The 18620-nt window shown below is 35.6% G+C and overlaps 1 protein-coding gene across 11 annotated transcripts in view; it reads right to left on the bottom strand.

The window, feature by feature from the left end:
• The window catches only part of BRCA2 (BRCA2 DNA repair associated), a 99416-nt gene that overhangs the window by 53731 nt on the left and 27065 nt on the right, over positions 1–18620 (bottom strand). For 10 of the 11 annotated variants that reach the window (XR_009221165.1, XM_058547969.1, XM_058547970.1 and 7 more), the window contains exons 13-18: positions 13705–13774; positions 7958–8391; positions 7088–7269; positions 5759–5946; positions 3965–4135; positions 2821–3175 (exon numbers count right to left, since the gene is read on the bottom strand). Coding sequence is in view for 10 of the 11 variants with exons in the window: in XM_058547969.1 (XP_058403952.1) it covers positions 2821–3175; positions 3965–4135; positions 5759–5946; positions 7088–7269; positions 7958–8391; positions 13705–13774 (1400 nt within the window). In the remaining variant the exon portion in view is untranslated. The remainder of the gene's footprint in view (positions 1–2820; positions 3176–3964; positions 4136–5758; positions 5947–7087; positions 7270–7957; positions 8392–13704; positions 13775–18620) is intronic. The other variant, XM_058547965.1, reaches the window with a different exon arrangement.

The raw sequence follows: 18620 nt of genomic DNA, 5'->3' as shown, positions 1-18620 counted from the left end.
TCAGCCCTGAGCTGACATCCATTGCCAATCCTCCTCTTTTTGCTGAAGAAGATTGGTCCTGGGCCTAACATCCATGCCCATCTTCCTCTACTTTATATGGGATGCCACCACAGCATGGCTTGACAAGTGGTGCATCGGTCTGCACTCGGGATCCGAACTTGCGAACACCAGGCTGCCGAAGCAGAGCGCACGAACTCAACTACCCCGCCACCTGGCTGGCCCCCTTATTAGTCTTCTTACTCTGCTAAGCTCTCAGAACAGTCACTAATATTTGAGGCTCTCCTAATGAAAAAAGTCAAATCCCCATCTTATCACTCTACAAGTTGACAAGCCCCACCTTGGCTTCTAATCAGCTCATTAGAGCCCCACTCTTGAAGAGGAAAGAGAAGCTAACAATCACCAGTTGACGAAAGTCTCTAACCTGAGACACCCAACAAACAAAAAAAGAGGTTCTCATAGGAAACAACGCAGGGAGCATAAAAAAACAAAATAAAACAAAATATTAATCAACAGCTGCAGAAAGATGAGAAGATATTGTATACATGAAACAAGAATCAGGTGTAATAAAAAAAGAAACATTTAGGGAATAATAAAGATCTCTTGAATCTTGAAAATTATGCCAATAGACATAAATTTACTTTACGGACTAGAAGATTAGATTAAGAACTAGAAACTAGGGGGGAAAAAAGAGCACCAAAAAGAAGACAGGAGAAAAGATGAGAAATTAGAGGACCAATCTAAGAGGCCTAGTGCCCAAACACCAAGAGTTCAAGAAAAATGAAGAGAAAAAAATGGAAGGGAAGAAATTTAATTAAAGAACTACTTCAGGAATATTTCCTAGAACTCAGTGAAGGACATGTGCTTATGGACTGATTGCCACTGTGTACTCAGGACAATGATTTTTTTTAAAAAAAAGGCTAACACCAAAGTACTTTATTATGAAATTCCGGAATACTGGTGACAAACGATCTTAAAAACTTCTTAGAAACAGATCACATAGTGAGGGACTGAGAATAAGAATAGCACTGAACTTAGCAGAGGCTATACCAGAAGTAAGAAGATATCAGAGGAAATGTGGTCAAATTCTGAAGGAATTATTTCAACCTAGAACTCTGTATTCAGCCAACCTTACAATAAGATCTCAAAAAGCTGCATGTTCCCTTTCTCAAGAAGACTCTGGGGGTTGTGTACCCTTAATAAATCTAGAAAGATATAGAATCTAGAAAATAGGGCTTCTAACACAGAAAGAGGTGAAAATAATTCCCAGAATGATAGCTGTGCAGCATACATAGAAAATAACCACTTCAGAATGGAGGAGGAATATGGACAGGTCCAAGGAATCTCCAAGAAAAAGAAATGAAACTGATAAAGATATTTTAACATATTGAGGGGTTTTTTTTTTTTGTGTGTGTGAGGAAGATTGGCCCTGAGCTAACATCTGTGCCAATCTTCCTTTCTTTTTTTTTGTACGTGGGATGCCACCACAGTATGGTTTAATGAGTGGTGTGTAGGTCCACGCCTGGGATCCAAACCTGTAAACCCCGGGCCGCCAAAGCGGAGTGCATGAACTTAACCACTACGCCACCAGGCCAGCCCCTTGGGATGATTTTTATAGTTCCTGTGTGGGAATGAGTTGGTGATAAGGATACAAAAAATTAAGAAAAACAAAAAAAGCAAGACAGAGAAAGAAGTTGTAAATAAAAGAAATGTAGTCATAGTATATTATATGCCAAGTGGCAAAAAATAATTTTCACAGTCATTATAACCTAAACATTGAATACAGACTTTGCTAAAAATTACACTGTATTAGTATAGGAAAGATGGGGTAAGAGAAATATGTGGCAATACTGGCGTAAGAGAGCTAAATTCTCATCTTTCATAGCAGGAAGCTAATAGTTAATGTCTAAATTGAAGGAGAAAAGCAGACGCAGCAGTATCAGCAAAAGAAACAGCCAAGGGGATTAGAAGTGGTTGCCTCTGGGGAGCATGAATGGGGGTTAGGCAGGGTTGCATCAGTGACTCTTATTTTTTGGCCATAAGCCTTATATTATTTGAGTTTTGAAATTATGCACATGCATTGATTTGATACAACAAACAAAAAATTGAAAGTCACTGCAACTTTGATATTCTAAGCAAGATAAAACAAAAGCCTGTTTCAGCTTAACTAAAAGCAACCCAAAGTGGAGTTAATGACAAAGTATCTCTTTACCTTAAAATCATTTAATTTATAAAATGCTTTCCTGAATTAGAGTAATCCAGAATACAACAGAAGTAAATTCTTTACAAGGTTTCCTCATAAGTGAGTCTGAATGTGCAACATTGGCAGTAATTTCTGATAGCAATACTGTAGACTATTTGACATGACCAAGTCCTGTTATGTAGGTTTAAATCTACGTAGAGATGAAAGATATATTTTATTACTATATATTCAAGACTCACTGAAGTCTAATTCTCTAATCACGCTGGAATAGAGATCCGATGGAGTCATGAGGGGGGAAGCAGAGCAACACCATGAGAACAAGATGATAGCAAGGGCTATAGGTACTAAAATCGAACAGCTGGTGCAAATTCACTCCTGCTCTTTAATTGCAACTGCGTTATTTTAGCTCAGTAAATATCTCTGGCTTTCCTAAAAAACAGCACAAAAAATGTAACTGTCTGAGAAATCTGCCACTTATACTAAGATTATCAGTATGTTTTCAAGAAATGTAGCATCCTTAATAGGCATAAGTAAATTTAAAATTTTAATGTAAAACCTCTCTAGAATTTATCTGAACCAGTGAGAGATTTTTACCAACAGTGTGCATTAATTTAGTTTACCTTTAACATAAGAGATTCTGGGGCTTCAAAAGGTGTACAGGCATCAGGAGAGCCCACCAGTTCTGCTCCGTGAATAATGATCTTCTGACCCACAGTCAGTCTCCCACTGTTCAAGAGAGCTAAGAGGGGAGCATCTAACTGGGCCTTAATAGCATACCATCCATCTGTAAGTTCGATAATGGGTGCTTTTTTTGTATCCACACTTCTAGTTTTACTGCTAGAAGTTTCAGATATATCTGTGCTCGATGAAATTATTTCAGAAACACACAGAACAAGTGTTTTTGCAGCTGTGTCATCCCTTTCCATTATCTTTTTTATAGCTGATCTTCTGCTTCTATCAATTTCCATATCATATCTAAAAAGAAAAATAAAAATGCATATTTTAGGAATTGTGGAGTCTAGAATTTAATTGTAATAAAAGTGATTGAATAATTGAGAATAAAAATTAAATACTTTTATTGAAGAAATACTGAGACAGAAGAGAATTTAAAATTTGGTAGCTAGCAATATATTAAGTTTTATACTGTTAAAATATGAATTAAATATTAAAATAAAAAATGTAAAAATGCTTTATTAGCAATTCCCAAATAGTGGACCAAATTAGTAATTCTTTTTTTTTTTTTTTTTGTGAGATCAGCCCTGTGCTAACATCTGCCAATCCTCCTCCGTTTTTGCTGAGGAATACTGGCCCTGGGCTAATATCTGTGCCCATCTTCCTCCACTTTATATGGGACGCTGCCACAGCATGGCTTGCCAAGCAGTGCGTTGGTGCGTGCCCGGGATCCGAACTGGCGAACCTCGGGCCGCCACAGCAGAGCGCGTGCACTTAACCGCTTGCGCCACCGGGCCGGCCCCCCAAATTAGTAATTCTTAAACAATAAGAATTAATATTCTTCTCATATGCCAAGAGGTTAAGGAGGGGGTGGGGGAAGAGAGAGGAAAGAGGTATATGAATGTGTGATTTCTCTTAAGTGGGGCTGTGGGATGACAAGAGAACCACACTATACAACTGAACAGCAGCATAGGAGGGCAACTGTCACTGACAACTGGCTCATGTACCTCTATGACACGGAAGTCACAGACTGCACAGAAGTCTGAACCACACCGTAGTATATGATTACAGAATATAATGCTTTCAACTTGCCTGTATTTTAGTTGAAGAAGCACTCTTTCTGGGCTTAGGCATCTATTAGCAAATTCCTTAGGAAAGGCAAATTCCATAGCTGCCAGTTTCCATATAATCCATCTATAGTGATTATAGACCCAAACTCTAGAAATAAGCTTTGGATCCACACCTGGGGTGTCACACAGAGCCCTGAACAAATAGAGGTAGAATAATATAATAAAAACCCCATAGGATGATATTGAATTCAATAACCACAACTATCCTTTGCACAAAAAACTACTCTGTACAAGATCATAGAAGTTTTTGAGTCAATGTATAATCAATAAGTAATATAATTTTAGAAAATGACTTGACATGTATCAAAATACATTAATAAAAATTCCACTTAACATATTAGTCGATACAATTATTTCATGGAAAATGGGATCTTTAATTTAAAATAATTATATTTTAGATATTTTTCTTATTAAAGAGATTGTTTTAAGAAATCACCTAAAAACTTCCTTCCCTAGGCTTGGTGCTCTTCTTGATATCTTCCCCTCGCTGCTCGAATCTCTAACTCCTCTTCCTTTCCCATTCTCACTCTTAGTACCAAGGAAACAGAAGTAATCAAAAGGCTCTAATCACATGTCACTGACTCAGTGAAGCCTACTGATACTTACTCTATCTAAAAAATCGCACCTCTTCTCACCCAATTCTCTCTACTCCCTTTCCAGCTTTATTTATCTTCATGGTATTTATCACCTTCTAATATACTATACAATTTATATACTTCTTTTTTAAAATTTTCTTTCCCCACCTCAGACCCCTCCACTAGAATGTATGACTTATTAGGGCAGAGATTTTTTTGTTTTGTTTTGTTATCCTTAGTATCCAGAATAGTACCTGGCATACAATAGGTGCTCAATAAATATTTTTTGAATGATGGAAAAAACAAGTAATAAGAGCTTCAATGCTCAAACATTATGAAGCATGCCCAACTGATTACAGGGTAATCACTCTTCACCTCTACACTATCCAGCCTACCTAATACAAGAAAATAATAATACAACTGTTTTACCATACTTTTCCAACTAGAACTGTTAGCAGATATTTATTATGTGAGACAAATGCAAGATGTAAATAACATTCCTATTTTAAAATACTCCAAAAAACATTATTAAAAAAATTAAGGAAAAATGTTTTACCACTTTCCCCAAACTATAAATTTTGAAAAGATGTACAGAGATTTTTACAAATAACGGCACTGGAGAAAGGTTTGTGTATTTAGGTAATACATTTCTAATAGCAAAAATTTTAAATTTTAAGTTACATTTGTAAAAATATTAGAATCATAAGAGGTTATATAGTTTCTAAATTGTTGACATTTTAGGGCACTGAGTTGACTAGTTATTTGGTATGACTAATACTTAAGTATTTCTGTTTAACTTTTAGTACTTATATTTTATATTTATTGAAATACACAATGAAAGAGAATATGATATGTATGTGTGTGTGTGTGCATTTGTTTATGATAAGGCCAACTCAAACTTGACTTTTCTTATCAGTCTTTATAAATCTACAAGAAAAATGTCTCAATTTAAAAAATACCAATTCATTAAACTCCAAGACAAACTATAAATTCCTTTTCAAAACATTTCAACAGAATATCAGTGAACCACAATGCACTTAAAATGATTCAATGTATAAAAATTTGATTTCTAGCCAACTTTTTAAGCTCAAGAGAGATAAGGAAATAGAAAAAACAGGGACTTGTGAGGAAGAGAGGGATGATATAAAAGTTAACACAAAATCTCTTTTTGCATAGAATACCTATAAAATTCTTCTTTTCCAGCCTTTCCATCATCGGAGGGTATGAGCCATCCACCATCAGCCAACTGTACTCCCCTTCCAGCCCACAAACTTTCCTTACCAAAATAATCCTGAGTGTGAAATTGAAAAGACTCTGCATTTTTGCTGTTAATTTTTACACAATGTTTAGAAACGCCATACATATACAGCTGCGTAAAATAAATGATAGAAAAATTTGATAGTGAATGAAAAACAAAATCAAACAAGAGCATGTTTCATAGAATAAAAATAATTATGACAAACCAAAACTGAATTTACCCCAAATTTTTCATTTAAATATTAAAATATTCACTATAAAATATTTAACTTATTAGAAGCTAAAAATTTTAATGTAATGTAAATGACCCATACATTCAAGAGTCTGTTGCCCCTTTTTCAGATCCCTTGTGTACATGCCTCCTGCTACATCTGCCATAGGAAGTCATTGTGGGGATAAAAAAGTAATGTTTTAAGAAACTTCTTAAGTTCAAATATTTAGAAGGAAAATATCAGTGAAAAGTATAAGTTTTTTAGGGAATCTAACCTCAGAAGGTCAGATTTCTACACAGGCCTGACCTACTTTCAAGGTCCTTACTTTCAGCCCAGCACGCCTAACCCCCAAGTATGTTTTCCTTTGTTCCGACTTGACTCTGGAGGCAGACTCTTTGCTCTGGAATTGTGGCTCTTCCACTTACTAGTCAAGTGACTTTGGGGCACTTACTTAACCCTCTCTGTACTTCAGTCCTCTCATCTGTAAAATGATGGACAAAACAATGGTGCCTTTCTTTTAGGGTGCTTGTGAAGACTAAGCGAGGTATAATTAATGCATGTACGGTGCTTAGAAGAGTGCCTAGCACATAGACAATACTCAATGTTACCTATTAATATTATCAATATTATTTTCACCTGTCCATTGCCTAAAATTCTAACTAGATAGTACTGGCTTAATTAGAATCCTCTTTTAAAAATGTAAATAGCTTAGACTGTTCACAGCTATGAGTTATTCATACTTTAAATTCAACGAGACTACTTTCCTCCAACACCTAACTGAGAGCACTTATAGTAATAAAATGAGTAAGTTTTGAAAAGGGAAGGGAAATAGTAATTTTGAAGCACAGATGGCTTTGGTAGGATAAAGCAGGCCAGCAGAGGAGGCTACCACTGTAGGCTGATTAGGAAGTACAATAATTTCATTCATCCATTCTGCATTAATTTGTTCATTCTTTAAACACAACAATTTGGAGATACCAGTTGATAAAATAAAATTACACTTTGCTATAAAAGCTATTAGCATTGTAGACAAAAGCATACCTCTTTATGGGAACAGGCAGAGGGAACTTGGCCTCCTACTGCTACTTTCAGAGAGATTCTAGGCATACTGGATGTTTTCGCAAGATACAGACTGCCTGGCTGTGGAAAAATACGTTGCCTTTGTTTCTTTTTAATTCGCATCTCCTGTATATCTCTGGCATTCTGAAGATTTGTAATGAAATCTATTAAGGAATAAACAGCAAAAAATAAAATTGAATATAAAATTTAAAAAGTACAACCCCTGTTTTATAAAATCACATGTCAGTTTCCCCTAACTTTATTTATTTTTTTAAATTTTTATTTATTTATTTTTTCCCCCAAAGCCCCAGTAGATAGTTTTATGTCACAACTGCACATCCTTCTTAGCTGCTGTATGTGGGACGCGGCCCCAGCATGGCCGGAGAAGCGGTGCTTCGGCACGCGCCCGGGATCCGAACCCGGGCCGCCAGCAGCGGAGTGCGTGCACCCAACCGCTAAGCCACAGGGCCGGCCCAGTTTGCCCTAACTTTAAATCTTCAGGGATGAAAAAAGTTTCAACTTGTAAAGAACAGAAATAGATCTGTTATTGTTATTTCAAATTTGGAAGAAAATTAGTAGCCTGATAAAAAATATATTGTAATAGCAGTCCTAGATTGTATATCTAACAGCTTTTTTTAAATAAAGTCCACAAGTAGTTATCTTTGAAAGAAAAATAATTTAAATCTAAAAAAATTTAAATCTAATCTTTAGACCTAGAAAAATCTAAAGCATTGAAAAACGCTTTGAAATTATTAATCATCATAAAAGGGGAAAAACTCTCAACACATTATTTAATATAAGAAATATCTAACTGAAAGGCAAAAATGTGTCACACAAATGTTCATGTAATACCTAAAGGTTCTTCTTCACATTTTGTGAAAATTACAGTTGCTGCTTGATTGGAGCTACTTTTGTTCAACTGATGAATTTCACTGTTGTTAATATTATTTTCGCTATCACCAGAGCCATGTTCATCTACGGTTTTTTGTTTGTCTTTGTTTTCCTCCAAATGAGTATTCCTGCTCACAGACTGTTCATCTCTGTGAAGATGTGATTTAGTTTTGAAAGGTGGGACAAAGACTTTCCTCGGTTTGCCTGTAGTAATCGAGTGTCTCCTTTTTTCATTTCTTGCAGTAGGAACCTTATAAAATGGCTGCCCTGTAACTGATAAGTCGCTTGAAGATTTTTCCAAAGTCAGGTATTCCCAAAAATGAGATTTAGATAAAAATTCTTGACCAGGTGCAGTAAAATTTGGATTCTGTATTTCTTGCTGTTCCTTAGTTGTGCTACGAGGAGAAAATATTTAAATTTGATTATTTACTAGGAAATGTACAAGTGTATGTTTTGAAATATGCATTTTTTTGGTAGACTCTCAATTGCTGCACGGCAATCCTATTGTGGTAACTGTTTTGCGTTTCATCATGGTTGCCAACCAAACAATACCACACTTTTCAAGCCTGTAACTATTTCTCAGACACTGACTCCCAGCCTTTGACTTTACTGCCTACCTCACATAATAGAAGAATCTGTCACACACGGATTCTCTGTTTGTCTCCTCCAGTTCTGTCACAGTACTCCTTACTTACCTCCTTTACCAGAGAAATCTATATGGGGGAAGAAGGAGGCCAAGTCAGAAGCAGGGAGACCAGTTCTGTGGAAATAATCCAGGCAGTTTTATGGTGACTTGATCCAGGCGTTAGAGGCAGAAGTGGTGAGAAGTGATTGGATTTGGGGTATATTTAGAAAGCAGAGTTGTTGGACTTTTACTTTTATAGGAAAACAGATTAGGGTAAGGAACATGAGTTTTGGAGACGTTAAGTTTAAGACGTTTATTACAGTCACCCAAATAAAAATGTCAAGTAGGTAGGTGGATGAATGAATATGTTGTTCAGGAAAGAAATGTGGGCTAAAGATATTAATCTTGGAGCCATCAGCAAATAGACAGTATATAAAGTCATGAGAGTGGATGAGATCACTAGGGAGGAAGGGCAGGAAGAGAAGCTGTCTGGAGGAGCTGAACTCCTGGTGAAGATGCTACAAAGAATGCTGGAATTACAACCAAGGATTTAGAATATCACATAAACTCAGTTGATAAAGAACAGACAGGGGGCCAGCCCCATGGCTTAGCGGTTAAGTGCACGCGCTCTGCGGCTGGCAGCCCGAGTTCGGATCCCGGGCGCGCACCGACGCACTGCTTCTCCAGCCATGCTGAGGCCGTGTCCCACGTACAGCAACTAGAAGGATGTGAAACTATGATGTACAACTATCTACTGGGGCTTCGGGGGAAAAAAAATAAATAAATCAAATTAAAAAAAAAAAAGGAAGAGACGGTTTGAGAGGACTGACTCCAATTTTGAAAGAAGTTTCACTGTGGGTAAAATGCATTCAAACAGTATCTCATGCTACAGAGAAATCATTCATAAAAGGTAGAGTCAATCGATGCGGCAAACTTCACAGTTGTCTTCTTTTAAAAAATTGCCACAGCCACCCCAACCTTCAGCAACCATCACACTGATCAGTCTGCAGCCATCAACATCGAGATAGGACCCTCCATCAGCAAAAAGATTATGACTCGCTGAAGGCTCAGATGATGGTTAGCATTTTTTTGGCAATAAGGTATTTTTTAATTAAGTTATGTACAGTGTTTTTTTTTAAACATGATGCTATTGCACACTTAACAGACTACAGTATAGTGTAAACATAACTTTTATATGCACTGGGAAACCAAAAAATTTGTGTGACTCGCTTTATTGCGATATTCACTTTATTGCAGTGGTCTGGAACTGAACCTGCAATATCTCCAAGGTGTGCCTGTATATTATTAGCCTGCTGAAAAATATGTTTCAGAAATACAGTTCAATGACTTTTTTCAACAATGCCACAAGTAGTTATTTTAGAAAAGGTAACATTAAAACAATTTAAACCATATCTTTGGGCTTAAAAATTTACCAGGTAGAAAAGGTTTCACAACTGCTTTCTACAATTTTAGATGCTTCTATGATATTTACATCCATTATCTCTAACCCACATCTCTGTAACTGCTGCTTCTTGACCTTTTCTACTGAAAAGCCACTATGGAAACTGAAGATGTAGCTCTTTGTCAACACTTCTGCTTTACTCAACGTTCTCTCTCTCTCTCTCTCATCACCCCACCTTCCCCAGTACAATCCTCCCCTCTCCCCAGATACAAGTTACGTATTTGATTCTGTCAATATTTAACATTTACTTTATGACTAAATAAACTTTTTACAGCTGAACGTGTTATATTAGTATAAGTATATATAGTATTAATGTGTGGTATATTATGATTGTATTTCCTTTCTTTATAGCTTTTGCTTTCTCCTGGGTTAATAATTATTTTTTAAAAATTTGCTTAATTTTCTATGTACCTATTATTTATTCACACTCAAACTCTCAGCTATATATATAAATCTCTTTTCATTCTGTTCATAAACTATAGTGTTTAAAAAAATTTTTTCTCCTCCTTGAATAGTGTTTCTTCTAAGTTATTTTTATTAGTTTGAGTTTTGGTTATTATATTTTTGGTTTTTGTGATGTTTGGTAATCTTTGGATGTCTGGTCATATTTAAGAGTTAGGGATCAAAAAGCTGTTTGGAAGCTCTTGGTACACAGACAGGACTTGCTGATTATAAGCTACACTGTATATTAACTGAAAATTCCAATAGTGAAGCCTCAGCTACCAGCATTCTGGAAGCTGAGCGAGGGAAGAGGACTTGGTGGGGGAAGATACCCAACACTCAGTATGCATACATTAACTTAATCTCCTTGCTTTCAGTCCATTACTCCTGCCTTCAACTGCACCTAGTGTGTTCACCCATTGAGAAAGCTGCTATTGTACCCTCTCTGGAGAATTAACCTCTAATCTTTTGTTAGAGTGGACAAGAGGTACTTGCCCAGATTCATGGAGTGAAGGAAGGGTTCTGATAGCTGCTTAAACATATTTTCAACTTATACCCTTGTTTTCGTTCCTTCCTTCTTCACCACCCAATTCTGAAGATTCACCAATTCCTGACCCTTTGGGGCTTCTTTAGTGTCAAATGGTTGGTTCTCTCCTCTCCTCGGTACCAGCTTCCAATCAGTTTTCTCCTGTATGCCTTGAAAAATTTCGTCACTGTGGTCTCCTCTCCCATTCTCTGTCTTTGGGGTGCCATTCTCCGTCTTTGGGGTGTGTATGTTTGTAAGTTCCCTCACTGTTTTGGTAAAATTTTGGGAGGCAATGAAAGTAGGTAAGTATGCTCAATTCGCCATCTTTACCAACAAGTTTATTAATACATTAAAATTCCTCAGGTTCTGCTTTAATTTTATCTTGTAGGCAAACTCTCCCAGGGCTCTATTCTTCTGTTCTGAAATGGTCTAGCTACCTGTTTAGGATTAGCAACACAGCTATCATTCTGGGCTCTCCCTTCAATATCATCCTGATGACTCCCTTTGTCTCTCTCCTATGTTGAATTTATTAAATCTTGTATCTTCCTCGTTCTTGATTTATGAACTTGTTTTTTATGAACTTGATTTATGAACTTTCTAGCTTCCTGAGAAAAGTGCATGAGAGATAAAACCTTTTGGTATTTTGCATCTGAAAAATGTCTACCCTCACACTTATTTGATATTTTGGTCAGTGATAGGATTCTAGGTTGGAAATTATTTTCTCTCAGAATTTTAAAGGCATTGTTCCGTACTATATATTATAGAATTTATAATCGGCTAGCTTCCATTGTTAATGATGAGAGGATTTATGTCATTACGACTCTTGCAACTTTGTTTGAAACCTGATTTTTTTTGCCCTCTGGAAAATTTTAAGCTTCCTCTTTGCCCCTAGTTTTCTAAAATTTCACAAGGATGCACCTTAATGTGGGTCATTTTTATTCATGTGCTCACTCAGAGGACCCTTATAATCAAGAAATATCACGTCCTTCAGTACTGATGAAATATCTTAAATTATTTCTTTGAAAATTTCTCTCTTCCTTTCTCCTTTGTTCCTTTTTTCTTCAACTCCAAATTTTCAGATGTTAGACCCACAGGACTGATTTTCTGATTATCTTTACATTCCTTTTTTTATCTCTTTTTCTTTTTGTTCTACATTCTAGGAGCTTTCATAATTCTTATTTTTTATTACTCCCACTGAGTTAATTTACTTCTGCCATCATATTTCTAATTTCTAAGATCTCTTTTTATAGAAACTTGTTCTTATTTTAAGGATGCAATTTCTTCTCTTTCCCGAGAATATTAGTAAATTTTTTTGAAGACTTCTCCTTGCATGGTCTATTTCCTCCGAGTTCCTTTTACTTTGCTTTGGTTTTGTACTTTGGATACTATCTTTCATAGAGGCTCTCTTCCAGTGACTAGTGATCCTTGATTATCTGTTCTTATTTAAGAGTGAAACACTGAACAGCTGACTGGAAGCTGTGTGCTAGTGGCGCTTGTCAATTGTTGGCTTCACTGTCTGGCTGTGCTGTTTCATTTGAGTACCCACAACTATCAGTATTTTTAGTCTTTTCTATTGGGCTGGTCATATTCTCCAAAAAAAAAAAAAAATCTTCCAGTCTTCTGCTTAGAGGCCTAGCTGCCAGCATTTGGGGGCCAAGTGTGGAAAGGAGGCTAGGGAGCCTCACTACTTGATATACAGATTTTTACGTAATCTGTTTTCAGTACCTGCCCCTCAATTGTGCCTGGTGTCCCCTCTCCCAACCCCATTCCCAATTCAGAATCCCTCCAATTCATCTTCTCCAGAGAATAATCTCCTGATCTTTGAGGGAAGAGGGATAACTGCCTGCCTGCAGTGGGGGAGGAGACACAAATGTTTATTAAACAGATTTTCAACTAATCTTCCTACTTTCTTTCTTTTTGCCGACCAAGATTCGCCCTGAGCTAACATCCACTGCCAATCTTCCTCTTTTTGTATGTGAGCCGCCATCACAGCATGGCCACTGACAGATGAGTGGTGTAGGTCCGCGCCTGGGAACCGAACCTGAGCCACTGAAGCAGAGGGTGCTGAACTTAACCACTAAGCCACAGGGGCTCACCTTCAGAAGTACATGTTGCTGCTAATTTGAGTTTTTCTCAGGTTCTTTAGGGGAAACTGAATAGTCTTCTCTGCTTGCTCAGGTTTTTAGCTTTCTAAGTCATTTTCACGCTTTTTGGCTTCCAAAATTTTGTTATTTCTTCTGATCATTGTCCTTGTGGATTTATACATTAAAAAAATTCCCTTAGTAATTTCAGGAAGGTTTTGAGAGGGAGGAGAGAGAAAAGAATATTTGCAATATATACAATCTTTTTGTTAACTGATTTTGAATAATTTCCTTAATCTTTCTCAACTTCAGTACCTCATCCACAAAACGGGAATGAAATCTGTCTACTTTACAAAGTTGTCACGAAACTAAAAAAGAAGACAAAATGAACAGCTCTATAAAGTACTACCAAAGTACAGAATTATTTAATCCTGATGCAGGCTTTTGAAAATGGAAGCGTTAACTCCTTTACTGCATATTAGTGCCATTATTTTTAGAAATATTTATTTTTAAAAACCCATGCTTTTGCTACACTATATTAGTATAATTTAAAAAAATTTAAACATGTCTTACCAAAAGGGTCCACAGGTTATTGGCTCCAAAGAAATGTGATGCATAAACAATCTTCTATCTTTTATTGTGCCTAGAAAAATATTATTTTACATTATGCATTAATAAAAATGTATTGTACATTATGTATTAATGAAAATCTAATGGGAGATTTTATTTCCTATGTCTCTTACATATTATTGTAAATATTTACACAAAAAAATTTGAGACAATTATAGACTTTAAAATTTTCAATGCATATAATGGAAGCTCAGTAAATAACTTTCAAAAGAAATACTTGATTTATAAATCGATAGTAACTATATACCAAATAACTCACAGTGCAAACATACAAAAGAAATCAGTATAAATTTAGTCAACTGATGTTAATCATAACTCGAAGGTGTTAGCTGCCACTGCAAATATCAAATTTAAAATTCAGTCTTATGAAGGTTAAAAGCTAAACTTTAGATATTATTCATTCTCAGTATGTAACTTGTACTTCTTAAACCTTCAACTAGTCCATTAGTCTCTTATTGGTTGAATAAACCAGAATACGTTGATATAGCCACATGGTCAAGTACTATGCAACCATAAAAAAGAACGAGGAAGATCTCTCTCTACTCATTAAGAAGTGATCTCCAGATAAATTCTAAAGTAAACAATAACAACAAATAAAGAAGGTACAAAACAGTGTATATAATGATACGTTTTGAGTAAGAAAGAAGGGTAATGAGAATATATATACACATATTTACTTATTTTTACAAAAAGAAACTCTAAAAGGATAAACCAAAAACCATTAAACGTGGTTACCTATATAATGAGTAAGAAGTGAGTGGGAAGGTGGTGAACAGTATGGAGGGGACAGGCATGCAAACAAGACTTCTCCAGGTAAACCTTCCTATAGTTTTGACAAATGAACTATGTAAATGTTTTACTTATTCAAATATAAAGTTAAAACGGAAAAGTAAATCCTATAACTGAAAACAAATGAATCTAACCTAATTATCAAATTGGTAACCACACACGAAAGAATTATTTTGAGTGACATTTGAATACTTTGACTATACATTCTTAATTAAATATATTCTTGGGATGAAAACTGCAAAGGATTCTTAAACTTCTCCTAGTATTTTCATCGCTAGTAGTAACAGTGGTATTGTAAATTTGAAACTATTATGTATACACTATAAACAGTGATTCTTAAGAGGTGATCCATGGAGCCCTGCGGGTGGGGTACCCATGACCCTTTTAGGGGATCCAAGTTGTCAAAACTATCATCATCATCATAATATGTTATATATGTCTTTTTCACTGTGTTGACATTTGCACTGCTAGTGTATCTTGCTGTATACTTTAGTGCAATGAAATTTCACAAAATTCCATTTTTACCTGAAACAATAACCAACAGATTACAGTTACTCAGACTTGGGTATTTGGCAGATATTTTCTCAAAAATGAATGAAATGAGCTTGTCAATACAAGGAAAACAAGTGACGGTATTTGTTGCCAGTGGTAAAATTCAAGGCTTTAAACAAAAATTAGAATTTTGTAAGGCTTGTATCTGAAACTTCCCATACATAAACTTTTCAGATTAAATCAGTGGTGAAATTAACAAAAGTGATTGTTTAATACTGTATAATAAAATGTGTCAACGCTTGGAAGAGTTGCATAACTCAGTGAATATTTTCAAAATGACCAATGCACAATGTTAAGAAATATTAAAATTTATCAGTTTTAATTTCAAATATGGTAAATACAAATAAATGTAATCCACACAAACAAATGCTCTTTGGGATCATCAATAATTTTTAAAAGTATAAAGAAGTCTTGAGACCAAAAAGTTTGAGAATCACCACTCAAATAAGTAAATATGTTACTGTTATTAGGAACCAAGAATTTCAGCATTAAAAAAACAATAACACCAGCATCAGTGAGTATAGCTAGCACCCAAATCCTGTTTTTTAAAAACGATTTACCACTGAAAGGATCTTTGGAGAAATGGTGATTCTAGGACTGGGGCAGGGAATTACAAAGACATCTTAGGAAATCTTTTTGTGATAATAAAAAGCAAGAAAGTGCGCAAAGGTTAATCAAGGCATGTTAAAAAAAAAAAAAAAAAAACCTTGGGAAATATTTTGAAGAGGTTTCCACTTTCAAATTTGGGATGATTTGAAATCAATGAAAAAGAATGTTTTCTTTTTGTAAATAAACACATTATTTATAATGTATTTTACTTTTAAACTTTATACACACATTATAAATAGAATCTAAGAAGTCAGTTTTACTCATCAGAGAAAGAAAAAAATTCATTTGCTACCATTAGCAGTGATTATTACACCACCTACTTCTTACTCTGAAAAATTGGTAATTAAAAGGAAAGAACTAAGCATTTACCCTAACTTTTTAGGAAGAATTATAGTTAATCCTCAGTTGTTAAAGGAAAGCTCTTCCTTCCTGAAGAATCTCAGCTAATAAATGTATAAAGAACAACAGAATTTGAAAATCACTATTTTTCAACCTCCAATTAAATAATTGATTCAGGTAAATATTATCAATGGATGTTAAAATTGTGAGTGAAAGATTGTTTGGTAAACTGGATATTCTCACAGTACCAAAGGATCACCCCACAGAATAACTGCTAATTGCTAATCACTTGCTAATCACTTTTCAATGAAGTGATCTAGCAGCATCTTAACCAAGTGATCAAATCATTTGATATAATGTGCTCCCAGTATGACGCAATACATGTATACAGCTCTTCTTTGAGGCATTCTTGCCAAAAATACACAACCCAATCCTAATTAAGTCTTTGATCCAAATAGGGAATAGAGCAACAAGTTAAACGATACCAACAGGAAACAAACAAATTTGAATGTGGGACAGTCTATAAAACAACTGGCTTGTGCTTAACAACTTAAAGTGCTAATGTCATAAAAAATAAAAATAAAAAAGTAAGAAGATTACTGTAGATTAGATTCTACACTCTACAGACATCAGGCAATTTTCTTTGGTGATAATGGCTCTGTGGCTATACCATTATAAAATGTCATTACGTTTGAAACTAACACTAAAATGTTTCGGATAAAAAATATATAGATACATATATACCCACAGACATATTAGTATATATATCCACATATTATATGTAATTAGATAAAACAAATATAGCAAATTAATAACTGCTGAACACAGGTGGCAGCTATATGGCTATTCATTATATTATTCTCAACTTTTCTGTGTGTGAATGTTCATAATAAAAAATTAGAAGGAGGGCCGGCCCGGTGGCGCAAGCGGTTAAGTGCGCGCGCTCCGCTGCGGCGGCCCGGGGTTCACTGGTTCGGATCCCGGGCGCGCACCGACGCACTGCTTGGTAAGCCATGCTGTGGCGGCGTCCCATATAAAGTGGAGGAAGATGGGCACCGATGTTAGCCCAGGGCCGTCTTCCTCAGCAAAAAAAAAGGAGGAGGATTGGCGGATGTTAGCTCAGGGCTGATCTCCTCACAAAAAAAAAAAAAAAAAAAAAAAAAAAAAAAAAAAATTAGAAGGAAAAGAATCATTCATTGGCAAATGGTGGAGGACGATCACAGTAAAAAAATCATTTTAATAAATAAAAATAAGATATGATGATTAAATAAATACTGAGTATCTACTGGCTCAAAATAATTCCAAAAATGAAGAAGTTATGATAATATTTTATGCAATAGCAGTGCTGTTAGAATTACACACGTTCTTCCATTTACTTCTCCCTAGGACTATGTCAAAACTAATTGTTTTAGAAGGACAAGATTTGTCTATATATATACAATCTAACACAATTCTTTCAATACCTGGAGAGAAGTCACATATTACACACGTTCTAAAGACAATTTATCAAGTAATAATTCAGTATGGTAAAAATTATCCTAGAAATTATTTATACTTCTCATAAAGAATAGTAACCACGATTGGTTTTAGTTTTCAACTCTGTTCAGAATTCCTGTGCATACTAGGGTTTGAGAACCATTAAGTCAGGGGAAAGAAAAGAACAGAAATAAATGCAGTTTTCTGGACAAACTATTCTGTGTTTAAGATAACTTTAAAATCTCTATCATTAAATGAGATGAGTTAGAAAATTCCAAAGTGTTCCTGCTTCTTGTGGGATTTATCCCATGTGTTTCAGAACTAAGCCTCTATAGTTTAATACATTTATCCCTCACTATCTGAAATTTTCCTTTCCAAAACCACGAACCAAACATATAGTGAGCAATAGTTACATATGTTTTATTTATTTTCAAGCATTCCATAGTAAGAACTTCAGATTTCAGTCTAAATGAGATAGGAAGCCAGCGACAGTTTTAAGCAGTCAAGAGATATGATCTGATCTTTGTGTTAGAAGGATGATTCTGGTTGCTGTGTTGAGAATAGCCTGGAGGAGAGGCAAAGGCAAAAACAGGGAGATCAGTTAGAAGTTATGACAGTGGCTTGGATGAAGGTGGCAGAGGCAGAGATGAGAAGAAATGATCAGATTCTTGTTATATTTTAAAGGTAGAACCTACAGGACTTGTTGATGGGTTGGGTGTGGAGTATGAGGAAACAAAACAGTAAAAGATGACATAAAGGATTTGACGTGATGGGCTGGCAAAATGGCAGTGAGAAAGGAAAGACAATATAAAGGGCAGGTTTGGGGCAGGGATGGAATCAGGAGTTCAGCACTGGCCATATCAACTTTGAGATGTATATTAGCAATACAAGAAGAAAAGTATCAAGTCGGCAAATGAGTACATAAGTCTGGAGTCCCAGGACAGGCTAAGACTGCAGAACAAGTTTTGGTAGCCCCTGTAGTTCAGGCAGAGAAGAGAACTAAGGACAGAGCCCTGGGACACTCCTATGTTTAAAGTAAGGAAAGAATAAGGAAGAACCAGGAAAGACGACTGAGAAGGAGTGGCCATGTAAGA

This window comes from Diceros bicornis, chromosome 9 (assembly GCF_020826845.1).
Source record: "Diceros bicornis minor isolate mBicDic1 chromosome 9, mDicBic1.mat.cur, whole genome shotgun sequence".
NCBI classification, from domain to species: Eukaryota; Metazoa; Chordata; class Mammalia; order Perissodactyla; family Rhinocerotidae; genus Diceros; species Diceros bicornis.
The sequence above is the reverse complement of the archived record's forward strand: the minus strand, read 5'-3'. Positions and strand labels throughout refer to the sequence as shown.